The 24,211-nt window shown below is 45.1% G+C and overlaps 1 protein-coding gene across 3 annotated transcripts in view; it reads right to left on the reverse strand.

The window, feature by feature from the left end:
• The window catches only part of PAMR1 (peptidase domain containing associated with muscle regeneration 1), a 58,335-nt gene that overhangs the window by 23,752 nt on the left and 10,372 nt on the right, over positions 1-24,211 (reverse strand). For all 3 annotated transcript variants that reach the window (XM_075030929.1, XM_075030928.1, XM_075030930.1), the window contains exons 2-6: positions 22,268-22,444; positions 21,380-21,508; positions 15,049-15,163; positions 9,714-9,931; positions 5,625-5,732 (exon numbers count right to left, since the gene is read on the reverse strand). In XM_075030929.1, coding sequence (XP_074887030.1) covers positions 5,625-5,732; positions 9,714-9,931; positions 15,049-15,163; positions 21,380-21,508; positions 22,268-22,444 — 747 coding nt within the window. The remainder of the gene's footprint in view (positions 1-5,624; positions 5,733-9,713; positions 9,932-15,048; positions 15,164-21,379; positions 21,509-22,267; positions 22,445-24,211) is intronic.

Below are 24,211 nucleotides of genomic sequence, written 5' to 3' on the forward strand. Positions count from 1 at the left end.
AGTATACTGTGAAGCAGTAAGGGGGAGCAAGGATAACATCCCTAGCAAACATCTAGCCAGCATCACAGTGTTCTTCTGACCAGCTCAGGAGAACAAAAGAGGGCATTATCCCACCAGAACTGCACTCTGAAGGTGACTTATTAAAAACCTCTCTAAGGACTGCAGTACTATTATCTTACCTGGCTTTGCAGAGAAATGTGGGTCAATGAAGCAACCCGTATGACTGCACTGGCCATGTCTTCACTGCAGGAGTATCTCACCCTGTCTGAACTAACTGTCCTTCTGAACAGTCTTGCCCATAAAGAGCAGTTTAACCAAGTAATAGTGCTCAAGGCACAAGTAGCAATACTATGTTGCCTCTCAGAGGGAGTCCCAAGAAGGTTCTGGAGAACAAGCCACCTCTGAGAGCTTCCTGCCTGTGTTCACACTACAGGGTTACTGTATCACAGGCTAAAGGATGGTGCTGGATTAAGCTTTAGCCTGTAACCTCTAACGGGTCTGCAAAACCTGAGAACTGCCACATTCCAGTTAAAGGTTTTTGCTAGTGTGTGGGTCTCAAGGCAGGTGAACCCTTGGATTGTGATAGTGAAAAAAGGCCACTAGCCTTTACTCCTTAGCAGCTCCAGGTACATATGTGCTTTGGCAGCAGCAGGAGTTGGGTTCTTACTTCCCACCCTATATATGCAAGCTTATAGGGAGGATAGTAGAAATGTGACAGAAAAGAGTGGCATTAATCTCATCTATTTGACATAGACACTAAAAAAGCCACCTTGACACAAGTGGGGAAGAACTCTGTCCCTTTAAAAAAGCTGTAATTAGCTATTTTCCACTGGAAAAAATAAGCAAAACTCAACAAACAACAACAGCAGGGCTAAAAGTAGGGAAATTAAGAGTCCTATTTCTTTTCGGAACATTTTCCCTAACCAGAATAGGACTGATTTCCAGGCCAGAGTGGCAAGAAAGGGCTCAGGGGCATTTGGTTATACCTGAAGTTCTCTACTGTAATCATGCAGCATAGGCATGGTCTAACACATGAGGGCTGCAAATGGCTCAATACATACCTGTGCTTATAGATGGTGATTATGGCACTTCTTGAAACCTATTCCTAAGAATCTTTCTGACAAAATTTTAAAAAACTCCAAGCGCTCCCTTAGAAGACTCTGCATTACATGTCCATGGTTAGGCAAGAAAACTAGGTTTTATGTCCAGAATCTTTACCCAGTGCCTCATCTTAGACTCTGCTGGGATTAAAACTCTGTCTAGCCTATGCCAAGCACTGACAGCTGGGCTCATTTCTTCCACAGCAGAACAAGGCAGGGGGTGGGAGAGCATTAATGCTTTCTCCCTATCTTAAATATCAGTCAGTCAGTCCATTAAGGGTGAGGGCATCGCTAAGAACCAGCCCAAGTTACAGTTGTATGGGGCCAAGAAGGATGGAAGGGGATTATATCAGCAGTGGGGAAGGGCCTGAAAGCTATATTCAGAGGTCTGTTGGAACATAATAAGGCCAGCCCTAGCAACATCAAAGGCTACAGCAAGGAGTTAGTTTATGCAGTTTAGTCAGTCCCTTCATTAGGATGCAGAACAACCCTCTTCTTCTTGGCAGACAGGAGTGAAAAACAGAATAAAAATGGAAATCGAATCTGAGCCCTGAATTCCCCATTCAGCACAAGTTCCTCTTATTTGCGTAGGAACTCTAGTTTGCCTGGCTTTGTTTGAAATAAAGGTAACAGGAAATTTCAGGGCAGGATGAGGTCAAGGTCTCTTGCTTTGGGGCCAGCAAGCCCTGGGAGGACTCCTGAGTCAGAACACCCTGTCCTAGGAGGAGGACAAGCAGAGGGGGAGAGCATTTGCCATGGGGTACCAGCAGCACCGTCTCTACAGCTGCATCTTCAGCAGGCAAACTCAACACTGGGACTTTGGAAAAGACCTTTCTTCATTTGAGTTGAACAAGTAGTTGTCATGCTGTACAGAGTCATTGACAGTCTGATACTTGAGTGGATGCTTTTTAGCATGCAGAGCACCAGGATGAGGCCACTAGTCAGTTATTTTTTTCCGTAATGTGCATCTTTTGGGGAAGTTGCTGCTCTGTTTCAGGGTATTGCAGGCTAAAAGAACGAGATGATCTGGTTTTGGTTTTTCTTTTAATGCCTCTGACTGCAGGATTATTTGCGTTAAAATCCACAAAGGTCAGACAGAAAAGCCCGCATTTGACCTCAGTCATGTCAGCATGGCTAAGGGGTCACTGGGAGGGATACGCAGGTATACTACAAATTCAGTTTAAGATCGGAAAGAAACCCAAGTATTTAAAATAGGAATTAGTTTTCTCTACTTACTGTATCATCGTAACAAAACTTGCTTATGTGTAAGAAAGTATTTGTTGCTGGTCTCTAGGCCTTGTCTTTATTGTGTTTTAGGGCAGAATAAAGAAGGAAAGATCTCACTCTATTGGTCAGCATTTGTTTTACAGTTTTATATAGATTATTTTTAAGAGTCTCTGGAGTGAAATCAGACATATTTAGATAAAATATTTCTTGCCCTGAAACAGGACTGATTGAAATATTACCAGCTGTTAGAAAGATACATGCTTGCATTTCACTTCATGCTGTTGAAGCCTTTAAATCACTATATTAGCCCCTCAAATTGTAAACAAAAAGACAATTTCCTGGCTGCCATAGTAGAAGAGAAAAGAGACTGCTAGTTATACACAACCTGTGCCTTTAATTATTTTATTAATATCGCAAATTGTAAGTGACAGAGCAATTAGGGGTTGAATAGTACCCCAGGAAAGCAGCTTGACCAATGATGATCATGCTGTTAAATAGATGGAATTTAGTTTAACAGAGGAAAAATAGGTTCCTTGCGGTTTATCTCATTAGGGTGATTTCTGTAATTCCAGTAGTGATTCCCACATCTTTAAAACTAAACTTGGTAACAGACAAAAAGAAACAGCTGCATTGGGATGGTGAGGGACTTAGAGATTTTTGATTCTGTCATGAAAAGTCCATTGCTGAATTTGTTTAATTTGGCCTTAACTTATTCTCCAATGAGATAATCCCTCAGTCTCCTTTCCTCTGAAGTTATGACCCTTGGATTTCTTTAAAACCCTCATACCTCTCTGGATACCTTCTGTTGCACCACCTCAAATCTTCTGTATGCTCTTAACATTAAGGGGCTCTAATTTTCTTCTCTCTTATACCTATTTTTCATCAACATAAATCCATTGACTTTAATGGGATTGCACCTGACTTCCTCCAAGAAAACCAGACTGAAGGCATCAGCCTCATAGTGTCCAAAGTCATATTCAATATTCCAAAATGGAACATTTTATGATTGTTTTCTGCAGAAATAAATTTATTTCCCTTGACTCCTCCTCACAAGACAGCACTGTTGCTGCAAGACCTAACAGACAGAAAGATTCTGAGCATGACACAATCTCCCTTTAACATTTAAACTGCAATGCTGTTCAGGAAACTACATGACTAATTTGTAAAGAATTACAGCCACAGATATTTTTTCCAGTTCTTCCTTTTGCTCTTAAAAAACAAATCAAACTTTAATTTTCTGCCTTTTTCCCTCTATACACTGGAAAATACTTAGGATATGTTTTGGCAAAACTGAAGGAAATATCTTAAGAAAAAACTTCTTTGAAGACAGAGAGAACAGAGACTTGCTATGATGTTTTCCCAGTGTGAGGTTTGCTACTCACATAGAAGAAAAAAAGTCAAGCTTTATGTTATGGAAGGCAGCAATATAGGTGCTGGAAAAAATACTTCCTAGCATAAGCAAAAGGCAAGCATACAGCTGCAAACATCGTAAAGTAACAGTTTTTTATCCACCTAAACTGTTCCCTCACAAATCAAACTACAGGATTTCTGTCGTTAAAAAACTTACTGTATATATTTTTAAGTGTCTCATCCCTTTTAGTCTGTTACTACCTATACCCTTCATTGTTTACAATAAGACAGAAATCTCTTCTTAGTGTTTATCGACTAACTCCTCTGTTTGCTGTGTGTGTTGCATGGGTGAGGTTTCTACACTGGAATTACAAAAGAAAACTAGTAAAAGAATGTGAGCTTCATTTCTTGCCTTGACTGTAGTGTAAGGCCTGCCAAAACTAGGGTTGAGGTTTGCTGGAAATTTAATTAATTTGAAATTTAGGTTGGTTCTAAACCAGACGGGAATCTTTCCCTTTTTTTAACTCTCTCCTCAAGACAGGAGTGGAACTAATCTCACTGAGCAGTTGCAATGAGCTTGGGAGTTTCCAGTCCCTAAGTGACCTGACAAACAACTACTCAGAAGAAAGAGGCTGTTAGCAGAAGAGCCAGCCACATTAACCCTGAGGTCAGGAACCCTCAATTTTCAGCAAGCCCTTCCCCACAGAAAACATACCAGGAATCTATGCAATCTGGCAGAATGTGGCATGCTGTTCAGCACCAAAACCTTTTCAGGCTTATAGAAAATGTAAAACTACCTCTCCTCTGGTCTGCCAGGAGAAAAGTCAAGTCTTCTGAGCTAATTCTGGATCTGTAGAAATCGAAAGGTCTTTTATCTCAAAATCACCCCTGCAAGGAGGTACCATGTCACTATGATTTAACTCCCCTGATGAAGTAAAAGCAATTCCAGGAGAGAAATCCACTCCTGGCAATGGCACATGTGGGGAAAAGATTTTGAAGTAGTTTGGTGTATATTGGCTGCTCTAACATAGAACTGAAAACTCTGGAAACAGGCAAGGCATTGTGTGCCTTATGGCTGAAGTAATGCCACAGCAGGGCACAGTAAGCCATGCTTTCTGTCTTGGGCCAAATATGATCCCAAGTGGATTTCACTAGTATCACTGAAATCCTCCAGAGTCAGCTGGAGCTCTAGCTCAGTGACTTTAAATATTGCACAATGCTCTTTTCAGCTAGTAGAGATGATACAACCTTTATCGTAGCATATATTCCACAATTCTTACTCCTCCTTGCTCTTTCAAGCCCTGTTAGATGAAGACATTTGCTCAAGCATGAAGAATTAAATCACTAGGACAGACAATTGATTTGAACTCATTTGAACCCAGTTATTTTACAATTCACTTGGTAGGACAAAACCAGGTATATGACTATATGTACAATGAGGACCACCAACATAGATATGGACAGAATTGGCCCTTTTTCATTTGTTTTGATCCCAAGTCTCTGTCATTCATGGTGCCAGAACTCTACCTTTCAGATGGCTGTGAGGGAAGACAAACCTCCTAGGACTGGCTCTGGCTAGAGCATCAAGCGCAGAGCTTAGCTGGCGTATGTACTTTGAGAAGAGAAGAGCTGATCCACACAGTGGAAAATAGCAGGCAGGTATATCTCTGTCTGATAAGGCTAGTTCATTACAAGATTCCTTGTGTACTGTCTCCCAGCTCCAATTCTGTTTTACCTTTTTACACATAGATATAAAGCTCCAGAACTATTTAGTAGTAATCTTCATAAACTGCAAGCAACATGCCTTAAAAAATGCCACAAGAAGATGAGTGCATTCTCTGGCACTGGGACAGACCTAACCTACATATCAATGACACTCCTAACAATTAATGGCCTGCATCAGTGACAACCCTGGAGGCTGGTCATACACACAGTGCCTGTACTCACAGTTTTCACAGCGATTCCCTGTATAGCCAGCCAGACAGGCACATTTGTAGGTACCACTTTTGTCTAGAATGCACGTTCCATCATGAAGACATGGAGATGAAGAACAAGCTATAAAAGAAAAGCAAGAACGTTCATGGTCTTTCATAAGATGGGCATCCTATCTATTTTTTCTTATGATTGTTGTGTCTTGGGGTAAATTACACATGCTGGTTAGAAGTTAGGAAGACACAATAAAGGGCCTAACACATGTCAAAAAGTCTTCTGCTCTTCTTTCCTACTTGCTGGAGAGGGGATCTTACAAGGATGGGCAGTTCTTTTCCCAGCATTCATCACTTACTCTTACCATTTTCCTTTAACTGTAGTCAAGTGGTGAGAAAGGTTTGTGGGAGAAAAATAATTTACAGCAAGTTCCAACAGTGTTTAGAGCTTAGCCTAAATGAAAGTTTAATATCAGCCTACATTTCTCCTGCCATTTACCCCAGAGTTTAGGGATAAGTTCTGGGATCCATGGTTCTTGTGGGTTTTTTGGGTCTTGGATCTTGTCATCCCAGACTTTGGGAGTTGCTTTGCCCCTGAAGAGTACTTCTTTGGTGTTGGGATCAGGAAGCTCTGAATGGTCACAATGACCCTAAGTCTGCCGGGGAAGCTCTTGCACACCACAAATCTAGCAGTGATACACATCAAACTGTACATATTAGCATAAATTAATATCAGAATTTGTAATTGTGCCATTTAATATCAGCAAATTTCACTGTGCAAATTTCACTTCCAGACCATACATGCTTTCTTCTGTGCCTAGTCTAAGGGGAGATGAGTGAGAAGAACAATTTACTTTCAAAAATACAAAGAAATCATTTCCACTTAGATTATTTTCCAAACTGAGTATGGGGTTTAGGAGACAGAAAGTAGAGCCAAAAATCTCAAGATTTAGATCCAGTTTAAGATTCAAGTAACTCCAACACCTGAGGAGTTCAGGATCTGATGCTCTGCTTCAAGTCCATCTTAACAAAACAAGATGCTGCAGCAAAGTTCACATCTGGATCCACACCAGAAGTTGAGTTCAGTCCTTCCACACTAAATACACAGATTACTTTGGTTATAACAGAAATATGCATCTTTGTACCAGCCGTTGAATGTTGCAACCACGAGCAACCCACCCTGGGGGACCTATGGTGAGGTTGTGAACTATTACATTTAAAGCATTCTCTCTGCTGCAGTCCACAATGACAGATATCAGAATCAGCAGTTTTCCTTGCAAAGACTTCACTTGAAGCATAATCTCTCAGTCTCTTATATCCAGATGGCAAGAGGCAAGAAATATATAGATGCCACATATGGATTTCTCTGGAGGTTTCATGTGGTGATGGAACAGCAATTCATACATAGCTGGGCAATGAGTATCTTCCAGGTCTCACTGAAGACTAACGTCTGACTAAGGACAGTAATACATTTGTTAAAAGGAATGTATATGTGGCAATTGTACTGTATCCAACTAACATAAAATATCACTGAGAAAGGGAAGGAGAAGCAGAAGAGCCTGTACAGACTGATATTTTGTACTCATTGGTTTGAAACCAGTCAACTTTCAGCTTTGTCCTTGCCCCAGCTTTGTCTCATGATTCTGTAAAAGTAAGTATGTCAAGTGAACAAGGTTAAGTGCCAGATACTGTCCTTGAAAATGCCTGATACTCAAGAGCACTACATATTTTTCTTTTTTTAAAAGAGTCTTGATTTCCTGGCTTCAGTCAAGCAACATGGGACAGTACTACAAAAGGTTAAAGCCCCTCTGTTGTGTCACAGATCACTAGCTTGGGGGGACAGAAAGTAAAGCATTATTGAAATTCAATAACAGGCTTTCATCTAACTAGATCCAGCATATCCAGATCCCTAAGAGACCCTGATGCCTCCCCATTTGGCCTCCCATCCTTCTCATCTGAAGACTGTTGAGTAAATTCTAGTCACTCATGCCAGTTACTGGTTCCCATTTGACACTTGGCATGGGATGGAACCTAACGCCTGCTTCCAGACCAGACAGCGCAGCAGGCTGTGTGGTTTCATCCTTTAATAACTACACATGCAGTGACCTTTCCTAAAGGGGAATTAGGCTTTGCAGCTTATATTGTATCAATCAAAACCTTTCTGGCAGTTGAACCAGTGACCTCTGTGCAGTCAGTGCCACTGCTTCAGCAAGCTGTGACTTATAAGCCAGCACAGAGCTCAGAGGAAAGGAAGACAGAAAGGGAAGGAATTCAGTTCTGACAGCACAAGATGCTTCTTCAGTCCTCTCCATTACACCACTAAGGTGCTGGGGACATCAGATCACCTCCATGGCCTGGTCCACATCCTGTAAGCACAAGTGCTGTTGCTCTCACCTGCAGCACAGGGAATTGCTCTAGCAAGTCCCATGCAATCTGTTCCGGAGACCTCGGCTTTTCCACAGTGCTGTGCACAGAGGGAAATTTCAGGGGAAATGCTTCAGTTTGTAATGCGCTGCCAGAGCTTCCGATCCTGTGCTGCCCCTGCTTTCAATTGTACACTGCCCCATGCACGCCATATTCTTCTCCTAAACTGTCCTGCTGGCCAGGTTAATGCTTCACATAAAAAGACACTAAGAGTGTTTTAAAAGCCTTTCACTGCAGCTACACATTAGGCCAGAACAGCTTCATAATAAAGTGCACAATAAGACCTCCTCACAAACTCTAAGAAGCCCTTTGCAACGTGCTCTGTGTGGATTACCACACTTGCAACCACCCAGCCTCAGAATAATTACCACTAAAAATGGGGCGGAAATAAAGTGCTCAACAGTATTTGAATACCAAGTGTTCCCTGCTGGGCAGAGAAAACAGAATCAATTCAGCTTGCACCATATGGAAAATGTTAGTTCCCTGAGTGTAGGCAGCCCTTATGCAACATAGCCCACACCACATTCATTTGTTCTATATCACCTCTCCTGCTGTAAGCCCAGGCGAAACATCAATAGCTAACTGCTCCTGCTATGTTACTAACAGGTACTAAAGGTAACATTCGAAGAACAAGGCAGGCTAAGAAATGGCATAGGCACTGCCTCTAGCAGTATGCACATTTCAGATTGCTAGTTACACCCCTGATCATTGTTAACAGCTGATCCACTGTAGGTTTGTGTATTTATATAAGGATTATATAAAATAACTAAACTTCCTAGCCAGGTATACCCTTGCATGACCTCATGAAATGTGGGTCACCAGGGTGTGCGAAAGGCAAGTTTTGGTGAGTCATAGATCCTGCAGGTTTATCTATGGCAAAGCAGCACACTCTGATTAGCCTTCTGTGCCAGGAGTACTGTGGATAGATTTGACCAAAATTCCCTACATAGCTAAACAAGGAAGATCCAGGAAGAGCGTAGAGGCTGCTTCAAATGCAATGGCAAAATGGGGAGCCAGCTATGTTTTCAATGTTATTTTGCAGCCAGAAAGAAACAACGGAAAGCAGTGTGGGGGACTCAAGCACTGAGTACTAACAAAAACACAGGAATTCTGGAGCCCTGCTTCTGTCATTCATAACACTGAGTTCATCACAGAATGGGAAATGCCTCTTTTTTTTCTTGAAGAAAATAATCTGTCCTTTGTACACACTTTTTTTTTTAAACCCTAATAGTATGATTCATAAGCCAACACAAGAGTCATGTCAGGGCATTTTCACTGAGCTAATTATGAGGCTTTGCATTAGGTTTTTGCTAATTGAGACAGTTACTCTGCTCCTGCACACAGCATTGAGCAATTCTGCAATTGCAGATACACATGCCCCTTCCTCTATTTCCTTCTGTGCTCTTAGTTCTCAGATTTAAACAGAAAAGTCTCACAAAACAGCAGTTTTTTCTGTGCTGGCTGATGTGCTTATTCCTCACACAGGTAGAAGGAATTCAGTCTTTGTTAGAAGAGCCTCACATTCACATGACATCTGATGGCTTTTGAATCTTCCCTGCACTGACGTTGTGTAAGTTGCTGTTGGCAACACAGCATGAAAGCTTTTAATGAGGCAAAACAGGGAGAGACATTAGTGAAATCGAATTAATGAGAATGAGTGGCATGTTCCACTTTTGGGTTATTTTACCTGTAATTTCTTCAAAGACAGCATAAAATCCATCAAAGTTCTTGGATCCATCGGACTGGAAGAGGACATGGAGTGAAGACCCAGTGCTTCGGATGGGAGGTGGCCTCTCATTTCCACAGAATTTCTTAATTATTCGGCTGTCCAAATTGTCCCCATCACGGACCTCCACATAGTCATATTGGCACATGTAGTCAAACTCCACACTCAGCATGGAGAATCTTGGGGAACAAGGACACACAGTCAGACTGCATACTCTCACCTGTGCACCCTGATTTATTTGGATGTTTAGTTATGTTACTGCTTCCCCCCCACAATGAATCAAGAATTACCTAATCACATGAAGTCCCCCTCACTTCATCTCAATTTTTGCACCATGATCCTTGGAAGCGAGGTCAAATCTACATAGCTGCTCCAGAGAGTATTTAAGTGGCAGAACAGTGAAGTCTGAATTGAAGTCATGCAGTCTGTTCACATGCATCAGGTCCCTAACTACATTACAATGTTAGAACTTTCATCTAGGATCAGACACCGTAGGGGGCATATTTCTATCATGGCTGTTTGCTAAAAATTGTTCTATTTCCCCTAAATAAAGTTCTAAATACTGAAAGTAACAGCATCAAAGACCAAGGCTCAAAAGCTCTTTACATTGTGACGTTCAGAAGTCAGCAATTAGGGGTACAAGGAAAGCTTGGGGATGTAACAGAAGCAGAAATAGGCAGAGAAAGGGAATCTGAAACACTACAGCATGTTTTGCATTAGAAAGCAAAATGGTAGTAAACCCCCAATGTCTGGCACTTGCCCTTCTTTTGAGGGCAGAAATAAGGGACAGGAGTTAGTGCAGAAGGGAAATATTTAATGACTTTTCCCACACTGTCTGTCTTTCCTAGCTTTGATCCAGCCACTGCACGAGGCTCTTGTTCGTTAACAGCAACGTTATATGCTGCTGTTTGAATTCAGTGGGGCACAGAGCCAAAGCATCCCACCAGAATATGAATGAGAAACAGAGTGAGAAACACCAAGTGCCTCTGGAGAACGAGCAATGGCCAGGGGTGCTGAGCCCAGCCTTGGTACAGCAGATAAGAATGAGAAGATCTGGGCCTGGGAGAGGCCATGCTACTAACTGTTCAGCAGAACATTCTATAAATGAAACTTGTTGTCTACTCAATCTTCCTGAGAACTCCTAATGCCGCAGATATGTGTATTTAGGATTAGGCTAAATCTCCCACATTGCCTATTCCAGTGTGGGCCTAGTGATTCACAAAGACTGCATTTTCACACCAAAGGGATGAGACAAATTTTGGATCTGCTGCTGGATCTCACAGTCTGAAGAGGCAAGAGAGTACTGGAGCCTATTTCCTGCTCTTCTCTTCTTGGGACTCAGGCCCCCATGTTAAGGAGGCCCACATATTATGTGAAATGACCTTTCTTTGATGACTCATGAGCTGACTTAAGAGGCCTCTTCACTCAGTCACTTTTGTTTAGATCATATGGTTGATTTTAGAGCATCGGGAGTATACTACATGAATGAGCAGTTGTAGGAAGCTACACCAATGGAGCAGAGCCCATTTTTTAAATCATCTGGTGGAATGTAGAATAAGAAAAAATGACATCTAATTTAAATATGCGTTAGAGAGAGATTAATTCAACTTAGCTTTGCTTAAAATGCATGAGCTGAATTCTAGTTCTGTCAGGTTTGCCAAAGACATCCTCACACGCATCAGGTTATACACTACATCTTCAAAACATTCTTCCACAGGTGGATCATACCCCAGGGATCTACCCTTATGGAAGTTACAGAGCAACACAAATTAACCCATTCATCCTTGTCACACTTATCAGGCTACATTTTATCCTGACTCAATCCTAAAAATATTTACCAGTTCTCTGAACTGGTACATTCCTGATTAAAATTAAGTATGTGTGTAAGTACAGAGGGAAAGTTTCTGGGATGCCCACCATGTAATAGGAGCAGTATTATTTATAGATGTAAAGGTAAACTGTCTAGCAGTGTGTCTCTGAACAAAGAATATCAAGAGATACTCACACAGAGTGAAGGTACAGAATGAGAGAGACACACACAGAACACTGTTTTTAATTGTTTACTTTCTCTGCTTTAAAAAATGATGAAAATAGAGAGGAAGAAGTGAAAGGCATAGGGGGGTCTGATTTGCATTTTATTTAACTTAGCATAGAAGCAGATACACTGTACTGATGACATGGGATCCCATGATTAAGACTGAGAACTGGCAGGTCAGGAAATCTGCCAAAGCTTTTCAAAACCTCTTGGCTATGGCCCAGTTGACAGGACCCTTTACGGACCACGAGGTCCACTGCTGTTTAAATCACAAGTACAGGCAATGTAATGAACCTCAGTTCCCTCACCTGTGAAACTGTATATCATAATTCTCTTGGATATTATGAATCTAGGCATGCTAATTTAGTGCTATAGGTCATCAGCTACAAAATGGAATGCAAAGTATTGGCTTGATTCCATCAGTGTCTACACTGCAAATACATTCACCCACCTCTCTGAGGAAAGCTTCTAGCCAAAGGAAAATATTTAAAACTCCATCTCTGCTGAGGCATTAAAGAAAAAGATTGAAAGCTGTGAGCTACTTCTATTGTGGTACGACATCCCTGACATGGCTATAGGGAGCCTATACACCACAACCCAAAGAAAAACAAGGCTGGAAAAAAGCATAGAAAACAAACTACCACCACAATCTAGGCACTATTTATCAAAACAGCCCTGCTTAGCCAACCCCCAAAGGACTGCATGGCACAGCTTGAAGCAAGGCAAGATTTATCTGTGCTCCTGAGAGTTTTACTCTTCCTGCCTTATGTAAGCAGAGACAAACTGCTTTGTTCCCCTTCTGTATTACACTGTCTCCCTGCTCTCGCAAGCCATCAGAGCAGCAGCAAACAGGATCTGTGCACACAGAGAATGAAGAAAGGATTTTGTTTGTTAGCAGTTGTGCTGATTTCAGCACAATGTGGTTGTGTGTTACAACTTAGAGGTAGCACCCACAGAGGGGATCAGTGTGTTTATATGAAAATGCAGCGAAGGCAACGATTCAGCATGGATGGCAGACCCAGGAGGAAGACTCTGGTGGCCTGCTTAGTTGTACCTGCCCTTCTGTGTAGGAGAAGCTTTAGGCTAAATGTACCCAGTTTCCACAGTATCTAACTGCTGAAGTACCTTAACAGGCAGCTTTGAGGTAGTCTACTTTGAAAACCTCAGCTGATTCAGAACATACTCTAGGGCTACCTTATGTGAGGTAGATATAGGTCCTCATGTTCTGTGTTTGCCCTGGAGGCTTCCTTCTACGCCTCCTGATTTGCAGGGTGGCAGGATTAAATGTGGACATTCAGGACAGTTCCTGATCTTTCCCTAGAAGTGCTTGTCATCTGCTGGGATCTTTAGGCACCCAGACATCAAGCTCAGCTCAGGCAGGGCATAGGGCTTTAGGCTTTTCCAGTGCTACCCAGCTCAAATAAATGTAGTCGCTGACAACAGAAGGTTGGTAGCTCAGGCTTCCCTCTTGGAGACTTTCATATTTGCAATGTAATGTTATGTCACATCAAGGAGATACCTAGTATTGTGTTTGTTTGACTGTAGGAAGGATGGACACTGGGAAAAAGAGAAAGGCACTCTCTGCAGGATGCCCCTCATGTTAAAGTTTTGCATCTTCTTGTAACAGCACAGGTAAATGGAGTGAACTATACAGATCTCATGTGACACTAACATCTTCCTAGCACGCATTTAGGTGGCCCTCAGGGTCTGGAATGGAGGTCTGATTTCTCCAAAGAGTTAGTACATCTGTTAGCTTACTCTACAGCACTCCCCATTCCTCTGCCTTGAAAATGAATTAGACTCTCCTTAGAGCAGCCACAGCAAGTACTGCTGTTCAACCTAGTGTCCTTTGTTACAATAGCCTTTCCTCCCTTTCTTGTACCTTGTGCCTGGTGCCACCTGGCTGTCAACTCTTTACCCAGAGATGGGTGCATTCACTAGTGATGTGCATGCACAAGATCCCTTTCCACTCTCACACCCGCCCCCATAAAACTGAAGACAGGGTGACACCTGTAGCTCCTGAAGCACTTTTTAAGCCTTACAATTGACAAAGCCTTGTTCAGAAATGGAAAAAATACCAGTTTACCACCTCCCTGAGCTTGTGCTGTGCAAATCATACACTTAGCCAACAATGTCTTTTAAAAACAAGGTAGGTACAGCTCATACCTGCTGAGACTGATGCAAAGTTGTGTCACGAGAACATAAAACTCCTCCTTATAGCATTGCTTCCCTGTGTCTCCTGCACATTTCTCTAGAGTCAAGAGGCTCCAACACTATCTAGGCAATAATTGCAGTTGCTCATAACTACACAATAGGCTTGAGTTTGCAAGTCTGAAAAAGGGGCATTAGTGTGGGAATGCCACAAGCTCTTTTTCTTCTATTCAATTGATTTCTCTTCCTCTTACTAAGTATTAACTCTCTCTTTAAACATATAGGAAGGAATCTGTTTGTGTATCTAGTACAGTTCTTTCTCCTGGACTCCAAAGCTGGTGAAATATTGATGTGAAGGCTTTAGATACTGTTTTTATTATTTTAGCTAGTGAGTTTTGAATACAATCCCCTGCCAAGCTTCCTGCTGCATGTGTGAGTTCCCTGATACACACACACGAAAACAGTATTAATTACCCCATCTAGGGGCTCTCCTGCACTAGGCAGGATACCCAATCAAGAACTGTGAGCTTGAGTCAGCAGGGGTGGGTTAACAGGTCTAAGCATACACAGGTCAGAGGAGTGATGACATGCAGGAGAACCAATCACATCCTCCAGACATAGGAATGGTAAGAGGAATAACTGAGGCTGGTAGAGGACAGGGCTGGTAAAATGAGAGAAAGAAAAATAAAAGTGGGAAAATGTAGGCTAAATGCAAGGCAGGTCCCATAGGCAACTCTCTCCTGGCATGAGACATCATATCAAAACATTCCTACAGCTTTGCTTCAAAGAATGTCTTAGTTCAGCCTGGTACACTTTTCAGAAAATACTGGGTGCTTTGGTGCCAAGGTCTTGAAGAGGCCTCTAGAGAGATACATTGTGCCCAATATCTGAGAAACTCTCCTTAGCATCCAGCTGTCCTAAATGGGAATTGAAGGCACAGCAGTGGCTGCCCATCACAAGCTAGACCAGGGAAAAGAGCGGAGGTAGCAAATGCAAAGTGGTGGCAGTACCTTCACCACCCCAGGGCTCCCAGCTATTGACCCTGGTTGACTCTTGGTTATACACATGTCCACCTGAAACCAGTGCTGGCTAAAAGTCAGTATGACCTACCTTAATTCAATATTAAACCCAGCTTGAACATGAATAGTCCATTCGCATCGTGCATTCAGTGGGTAACCCTCCAGCAAAATCTGACCTCTAGAAGCCTGAAGAACCTGCCCGCACCCTGGGGAGCAAAAGAAGAAAAAAAAAATCTGTGTGAGGGACCTTCAAGAGGCATTTGAAGAAAACACATGTAGGAACAACACCAGAATAAGAAGACAGGGTGGCTTAGGAAGATACACACTTTCTTACAAAGTATATAAAATAATGGGACAGCCACACAATGGCTATAAAGAGTTATGACTCCATTAGAGCATTGTCTAGCCTAGGAGCACCTGTAGAAAAGTTTTAGTTGATTGCTTCTCCCTGTTTTCCAACACAGCCCCATGAAACCATTTCTGTCAGCTTTTGCCCCACTCCTGATTAGCCCACCCACCCACCTGGCTGACACTCCAGCTCAGAACAGTTTTGATGGATCTCATGTTGACCTGTGTAATCACTGAAGATGAGGAAGCTGGTGGGAAAGTGCCAAAGGTACAATGAACAGTTGAATTAGCTCAAGTGAGTGAGACAATGAGAGGAAGGGCTGTTGCACCCAACATCATAGTTTCAAGTCCTTCACAAGAGACTCTTGGAGGAAAAACAGCTGATGTATTCCTAGAGAAGACACCTGTTTGTCCTCAGGATTCACCACATCGTCCTTACATGTTAAGACCACCATGCCAATGGAGACATAACCATCACAGCTCCTCCACCAATGACTCAATGTAACACATAAACAATATACACCCCTCATCCCTTCTCTCAGGTTCATTCCTACCCTTCCTCTCCTCCTGTCCCACTCTGCCTGTGTCGCTCTCAGCTTTTCACCATACAGAATAAGATGAAGTACTCTGGTCATTTGTGCCCAATTTGAGACAACCATCAGAGGACAATGACCTGAACAAACAGCAGACAAGGTCACACAATGAGGAAGCAGTATCTTTTCACAGCTATCCTGCAGCTGTCCCTAGGCAGCTGTCCAGGGATATTCATCCTAATTCCTCATCTTGGATGCTGAACATTTCTAGCCCAGAGAGTTCTCTCACCTTCAGTAACCTCTCCCTTTCCCCCAGCTATAAAATATGTCTAATGGTAATTTCCTCTGTGGAAGAAGGAAAGTTGTTTACTGATTTTTTTAGAGCCTTCTGTGATCTGTAAATGCAAGTGCTAGCAAATTGCACAGTTAAATCATTACGCACCAAACAGAGCTAATTTCTCGGTTTCTACTTTCCTGACTACATCTTTCTGAATGGAGTCTTGCACATGGCTACATTCCCTGGTAAGCTTTCTGTTCCTTTGCTGTGGGATGAGGCTGTACCCATAAGCCAGAAATTGCAATTGAGGCTAACAGCATTACTGAACCAAGGGACTCTGATAGGTTGCACACCAAAGATAATAAGTAAAAAGACGAATGACCCAAAAGCCCTCTACAGCAACTCTCTCGCTTCTTTTTACCTCTGTAGTCCAACAGAAAGCCCTGCTCCTTCCATCTCTTTCCAAAGAGGAACACTAAACTTTTATCCAGTAACACAGGATGAATGTTTCCTACTGAAATGGTGGGTTTTAACACTCGCCTCAGGGCCCTTCCTTCCTTTGGGAAAAGAGGGTGACAGTGACCTGATTTGGTGAAGTACCAAGCATTAGTGGTTCCCATTGATCTTAGTGTCTGGAAATCAGTCCTGCTGCATCTGGTCTATGGGGAAATGTGAAAAACTGCAGGTCAGTTACTCCTCTTTCTTCTCAAGAAAGTGTTGCTCAGATTAAATACCCTTTGTTCATTTACCCTCAGTTACCCTTAATTAAGCAGGACCCAAGGAAACAGAAATCCTGCTCAGAAGTGTTCCTCAAAAGTGTTTCATCCTCCTCTGTGGCTTGCTTAGTTCCCTCTGTAAAAGGCAAGGATTAATGACTGCGCCCAGCAACCACATTAGGATTCAGCGAGTACAGCAGGATCTGCTGTGGTGCACATGATAATGCTCCTTCCCACAGCAAGAAACAGGACTTTGTGCTGCCGTTGGCTCCTGCCTCAAAAACAACCTGAGACAAAGCTACTAGAAATCTTCAGATGGTTTGACAGGGGGCTTGGACCACCTCAAAGAAAGTTTCCCTTTCGTCCCAAAGGGCTTTTGAGTTTCCAATGCCTTTAACAAAGGAAAACCACAGAACTGGTGCAAAGAGATACTTGTATGCATGGCATACTAAACGCACTTTTCTGTTTGCAGTGGTACAGCCTGAACTCTCTGAACACTGGTGCCAAGGAAGTAGGCTTGGCCAGCAAAGCAGGTGGTCCAGAGGCTAAAGAGGAGCCATTCAATGACTGCCTCCAAAAGAACGTTCTCAGATTTGCTACCACCCTTCACTGCACGAAGCACCTTTGCGATCACATCAGATCTGTGCTCTTGCATCTCCAGCCCTTCTAGCAGAAGTTAGGCTGACTCCCCAGACCAACAGTTCAATCATCTGTTGATCAAAAGAGTCTTTTCTCTTCCCATTCTGAATCTGCAGGAGCCCTGGAAAGCTCTCAAAAATAATTTACATCCTGAACACAAATGCTGGCAAATTCTGCCTCATTTACAAAAAAATAATCCACTTTGGCGGAGTGTCAACATCCTTGTTCCGTTCCTGTTCCTGAAAAAAAGGCAGCTTTCAGGGCCACAGTAAGATTTCCTCTAAGGCTTGTTACTAACAGAAAAGAAAACAATTCAGGAGACCTCTGAGTTGTAGCCCACAGAGACCTGTGGGTCGATGGAGGAAGAGGTCCTGAGAAGACCACCGGTAAGAACTCATTATCTGCTGTTCAAGTGCTACAGCATCGATGCGGGGGCTACTTCAAAGGTCAAGAGGACTGAACAGAGGAGAATGAGAGTAGAAACATTACTGGTATTCAGAAACAGGCTGATACGGCAAGGCAGCTGTCACTTATCATGCCTCATTGCTACATGTTGCTTGTTGGTCCACCAGTATTACGTGAAACGCTAATGTTTGCAGAGTCTCTGAAACTACAAGTACTGTTGTTCATCACAGGGACCACAATGGGACAGCAAGGCTGAGGACGGCAGTTAGACAGCACCACTTTCCCCCCCCACTTTGATGGAGTATGTGTTCTCAAGCGACACGACGGTCGGAGGTTGACAAAGGCTGTCGGAGTGCAGGGTGTGGAGGAAAGGGTCCCGCAGGGTCATTTGTCTTCTGGTTTTAGATTCTGATGTGCCTTTTAGGGCATGATAGTCCAACCCAATTAACAGTCCCATCCGGAAATGTCCCAGTACCCAATTAACTCTATTCAGCGCCGCTTTTTCCTAGTAGCACTCCTTTGGGCTACCCTATACCATTTCTCCTTTTACCGAATGCCCCCGTGTCCTTTGGCCGTTTCTCAGCCACGTCCACACGTCTGGCTGTGCCAGCAGACACCACGAACCGGACGGCCCCACGGGTTCCTTCCGTGCCACGGCCCTCCAGGCACATCGCCGCTTTCACTGGCAGTCCCCGGGGGCTCGCCTCGCCCTCACAACTGCGGGCAGCCCCCTGACCGCTGACCCGCGGAGCCGGACGGGGCACCCCGAGGCCGCGGGGGCTGCCCGCGGGGTAACCGAAGCCTGCCCCCCGGGCGGCGCGGTGTGAAGCGGGCATTCATCCCGCCCATAGGCTAAACCGCAGCTGCGCGCTCGCCTCGTCCCCTCCCGCCCACACGGGCGGCCATTTTCCCCGCCCGCGGCTGACAGGAGCGGGCCGGGCGCAGGGCACCGCCTTCCTCCGCCGGCGCCCCCGGGCGCCACCTAGCGCCGCCGCGGCACCTGAGGGAAATGGCGGCGCGGAGCGGCGGGAGGCTGCGCCGCGGGAGGGGAGTCCCCTCCGCGCCTGTCCCGGGGGCGGTTTCTTCGGGCGGTCCGGCGGGGAGGAGATGGAGCCCGAGGGGCTTGCGGAGCCCGCCCGAGCCGCTCGCCGTCGCCGCCTCGGGTCGGCCGCGGGAGCAGGAGGCGGCGGCCGGGGCCGGTCGTCTGCGGGGACGCCCGCCGCCGCCCGCCAGAGGGAGACAAAGCCCGGCGCTGCCCGGGCGGCGGGTCCGCCCCGGGGCCCTGCCGGGTGCCGGCGGCTGCCTGCCCGCCCCTCCGGCTCTGGGCGGCCGCCCCGAGAGCGTTCAGGCGGTGGCGTGAGGTCTGCGGGGAGGTTGGCCGCGGCGCCGGGGCGAGGCGGAGGCGGGCCTCGCTGGACGGGAGGAGGTGAAATCCGGGGAAGACGCTTCAGCCGGAGACGCCGTGCAGGGGCAGCTGTGCCGGGAGGAGCCCTCCCTTCTGGCCGCTGCAGCGACGCTGCTCCTCGCAGCCACCGACCCGGTGCGGCTTGAAGCTTTGCGTGCAGCTTGGTCGGGGCAGGTCCTGCGGGCCGTCTGTGGGCTTGCTAGCATTTGCACTATAGGATGAAGTAGACGGATTACCTTCACCCGGTTACTGGGGTTGCGCTCCCTTCTGTTCCCGGGATTGACCGGCGCTCTGCTGCTGGGGAGGCGCCCGGTGCAGGCTGCAAAGTTCCAGGTGTGATCCTGTGTGCGGGTACCAAAGAGAGATGCCGCCTCCTTCGCTCTCCAGAATGGGTTGTGTCAGCACGTCCGCTGCTCCAGCAGCCAGCGCGTGCTGTTGTTCAAAGGCTGCTTGCTGGCCGCCCTCCAGACCCAAAGCTACATAGCTGCGAGGCTGCAGGCCAGCACCTGGCGCGGTTATAGGCTGCTTTCCGGACTTGCAGTCTCTGCATGCCTGAGCCTACCGTCAAGGCCAAAGGTGAGAGAGTCGTGAGAGCCAGAGCAGGGGAGCTCGGGAGTGTGCTGGGATCGTGACGGTCCCCCATGCCCCTCTTTAAGAGTGGAAGAGACAATAGCGCTATCTGCCCATCCTACCCTGCCTCTGAAGTACTGCAGAACCACGCAAAAGAGACCACATCCTCAGTGTCACGCTGCTTCCCTCAAAAGAGCAAGTAATAGGAAAAACACTATAAGGCAAAGCTGTGCGAAATTTCAGTATCGCAAAAATGGCCAAAGAGACTGCAGTGTGAGGGTGTATTTGCTTTAAAACACAAGCAGGCTGAATTATACTGTAGGCAACAGAAATACTCAGGCAGAGGGAGGGAGGGTTAGATGAGCTAATGATTCTTTCTTGGCTCTGCTCTTATAAAAAGTGCCAGGGGAGCTCTAGCATCGACCCAGAGCAAACAGGACTTTAAAGTGCTATCAGAAATCACACTGTAAACTGCAAGGGACTCAGTTCATCACCTTGCAAAGCACCAAGGTTGAGTTAGCCCTGCTGCTGACACATGTTGGTGCCCTGTATTCTGCTGTTTGAAGCAATGATTTTATTTTGTTTGCTTTCACCTCCTGAATGGTCATGAGCTGTGTTGGGAAAGCACGTTCAATTGTTGCTTTAAAATCAGTGACTAAGAGGAGACAAGACTAAGGTGTGTAGAATAATGGACAGAACAGAGTAGGAAAAGCAGACTCTGCTTTCATCCCTTTCAGTGAAATGTGAACAAAGAGGCAGTCAATAAAGATTGAAAGAGGGCTGGTGAAAAGCTATGCCTTCTCGGGTGAGAAATTGGTAAAGGGAATACTAGTCCTAAACTGTATTCAATTAGCTTACGAAATTCAGTATTGAAAGATATCATTGGGACCAACAGCTTAGCAAAATCCAAGAGGCAGGAGCTTTTGTACACTGTCAGGAAAAAAACCTTCAGATATCACTACCAGAGCCTGAAACACTCCTGGTCCGTCACAGCACCATTAGCAGTTGCAAGATACTGTTTTCCAGAGCTGCCCTGGAGTGCATTGGAGCTGTGCAAAGGGGGGAGGGAGCACTGGGACTTCCTCAGGGCTGGTTCTGCAGCCCAGGGGTTGAAGGAGGACAGAGGCAAAGCTCTTTGATATAGCTGTTGCCCTTGTAAATGTTTATGTTTTGCTGAAGACCTCTGGGGAATCAGTTATGCTGAAGTATGTCCAAGAAATGCAGAGAACAGAAGATTTCCAGAGTCACAGTAGTTAAAGTTTTAAAATAAACCGACACAAACCAGAAGTTTAGTAGGGCTGTAACCTCCCGTGACTTGGGGCCCGGGCCAATCCCTAGCAGATGAGCACTGGGAGAGAAGTTTACCCCACTGTAGATTTGCTTACTGCCTGGTTGTGTTTGTCTTCTCCTGCCTGTGCCCTTTGCAAGAGTCACTGTACAGGAATAGCTGGAAAGGCACAGCATGGCTCTGGCTCTGTCCCACCACTCCCTGTCCCTGACATGCCTCCCTGCCCGTGTAGGACACTTACTCATGCAGTCCCCTCCATACCAGCCAGCTCTGCACTCTGCACAGTAGATCCCCTTGATGTAGAAGTCATCAAGCGTCCCTCCCCAGGAGCCGTTGCGGCAGGACTTGCAGTTCTCAAAAATGGTACAGCCTGAAGGAGAAGCCACTGCATTAGAGGAAAGCCAAGGTGGATTGTCCTGCAAGGGAGAAGAGCAGCCTCTCTCTCTTCCACAAAAAGCACCAGTGACGTTAGTGACTGCGGCAGTGCTGACAGCTTTCCCACTGTGAACCATACCCAGCCTCCACCCCCAAAGCCTAGGCAGCTCAGGCTGAGATTTGGAGCCAAACTCCCAGTCTGACTCACCCAAACCTCTAATTCTCATTGCTCTGACTGTGAATGCTTCTCTCAGGAGTCTGAATGTGAGTGCTGGTGCTGCTCAGGCCCAGCCCAAGTGATTCTGATGTCTTCTAACCTGGTCCTGTCTCCTGCTCTCACCTTTCACTTTGCGTTCTCCACCTTGCTAGCTGGACTTCCAAGTTGTCTCTCCCTTCTTGCTTTGGGGATGCAAATCATCCCAGAGAACCTACAAAACATTCCTGGTGTGAAGCCAGCTGCAACATCACCCTTTGGCGGCTCCCAAGTCTGCCGAAGATGCCCTGAGGACAACACTGCCGGTAGAGTGTTGTGGTTTTTTTTTCTGGCAGCGATGCTACCTGCTGTAGGGGCACCTTGCCAAGTGTCTTGCTGCTGTCAGCAGAGTGGCAGAGGGAGTTCCTGAGGAGATGCAGGGCAATCCCATAACCCAGTAAGATGTGCCTGCCCTCACTGCTTCACTGGCCAGCAGCTACCATTACGTGCTGATGCCTTGGCTAAAGATCTGGTGTGAATGCAGTGTGGCCCTAAACATACCTGGGTGGATTAAACAGGAGTCACACTCGTTCTCCTCGTTCCTGCAGCAGGGAATGGTGTAGCCCACTCTTTCTTTCCGTCCTGGGCAAATGCACTCGATTTGGTCATATTCACAGCACTCCCGACACATGATATTCCACTCAGCACCCGGGCAGTTTTCATTGATCACTGTGTACTCTGCAAGTGGGGAACAAAAAGGGGGAAATATGGAAATAATCTATTATCTGCTGAGGATTGACAGGATCTATTATTCAGCGATTTGTCAGATCATGTATGGCATGAGGCTGGTCAAGGTCTTCAGCCCAGGAAATCCCAAACTACATGGTAACATGCAGCCGAAACGTCAGCTCGGTTTGGGTGTCTAAAGAACATATGGGCAGTTTTGCAGTGCCAGCTAGAGGAAGCAAACAGACCAGAGGGAAGGAATATGTTCACTTCATTCTTTTCTCTGCAAGGCTTTCCCGCTTCTGTGGTGAGAAAAATAGTTTTAAAAAACCTCAGAGGATGACATCACATAAGAAAGTCTCCTTCAGATTGCGTGACTGATTTACAGCCTCATATATAGTATAGATTATTTAAACTATAACAGCATGTTTTGGTTGTATTTCTGTTTGTCAATTTGCTACTCTTGAAGACTAGGGTGTCCACCAGGAAAGGCCAATTTTGAGGCTCGGTTTTAGCCGGTTTCACTCCCTATTTTCACTCAGAAGCACACAGTGTTATGCTCGGCTTCATTGCCAAAGGAAACAAGATTTTTCATTATTTTTAAAGGTTCATTTTGTCTGGCATTTCTAATATGGTAACATAATTAATATCTTTTTATTAGTTAGCATAACCTCATATGACAATATTTCAGCTATGCTGGAAGTGCTCTTTTAGGAAACGACCTCAGACTGTGACTCTGGACTGCCACAGTAATTGCAGACGCCATCTTTCTCCACCAGCATGCTGTCTAAATTCTACAAAGTGAAATCTAATGAGTGCACCGTGCTGTCAGCATGTCTCCTAACCAGCTGACAGACCCGATGACTGCTTTCATGGAGTTTGATGCTAAAAAGAGAGAGAGCAGACTAGAAAGATGAGACATGAAGGAAACATAATGAGACTATCTCTTTCTTCTTCCCTCCCTCCTCCCCTTTTTTTCTTTTTTTTTTTTTTTCTTTCGTTGCGGTTAGGTAACATCCTTTTCCCTTTTGTTTCAAACTCTGAGTAACAGGGCTGCTTTGTCATTGCAACAAGCCATACATCTCTAAGGCACAGTAGTCCCGTCCGTGCCTGTACTTGGCTCCCTTCTCACACTGCTGTTTTTTGTTTCATTGTGCCTCATAACCTAATTACTGTGTCTGCTGGAGCTCCCTACCACTGAACCTTGCTGGTCTGCCTCACTTGATTCTCCACAGCCTCATGAAGCCTGGTTTCTGGAAGCTTATCTTTTCCCCTAATGATATTTACTGGCTCCATAAAAAAGGGACCACCAAACTGTTTCTTCATTTTTTCCCTTTGTCTGGGAAATGAAATTCAGCCCTTCATGCTCCTCAGAACTGAGCCTTTCCCTTGTGCCAACCAGAGAGAGTCCGCTGCTGCTCCGAGTTTGGAAACCAGGTTGCTGTTTGTGCTGAAACCTTTCTATTCCCCCTCCCTGCCCCCATAATCATTCCAAAAAGAAAAAGAAATCTGCTTCTGTCATTCAATAAGGTTCTGTAATTTTTAATTCCAGTAATAAATTATTGCATCAAAATAACCTTAGTGTTTAGCAGTTATATAGCCTTTTGACTGTAGATCCTGACATGCTCTATAAAGTCCTTTTTCCAGATGGGAAACTGAAGCACAAGGGAGGTGAAGTGACTTTGCTCAAGGTCCCAGAGAAAAACAATAGCAGAGCCAGGAATTAAACTCATGCCTTCTAATTCCCAGAACAGCAGTCAATCAACTGGGCCAAGTTGG

This window comes from Buteo buteo, chromosome 6, assembly GCF_964188355.1.
Source record: "Buteo buteo chromosome 6, bButBut1.hap1.1, whole genome shotgun sequence".
In the NCBI taxonomy this organism is placed as follows: Eukaryota; Metazoa; Chordata; class Aves; order Accipitriformes; family Accipitridae; genus Buteo; species Buteo buteo.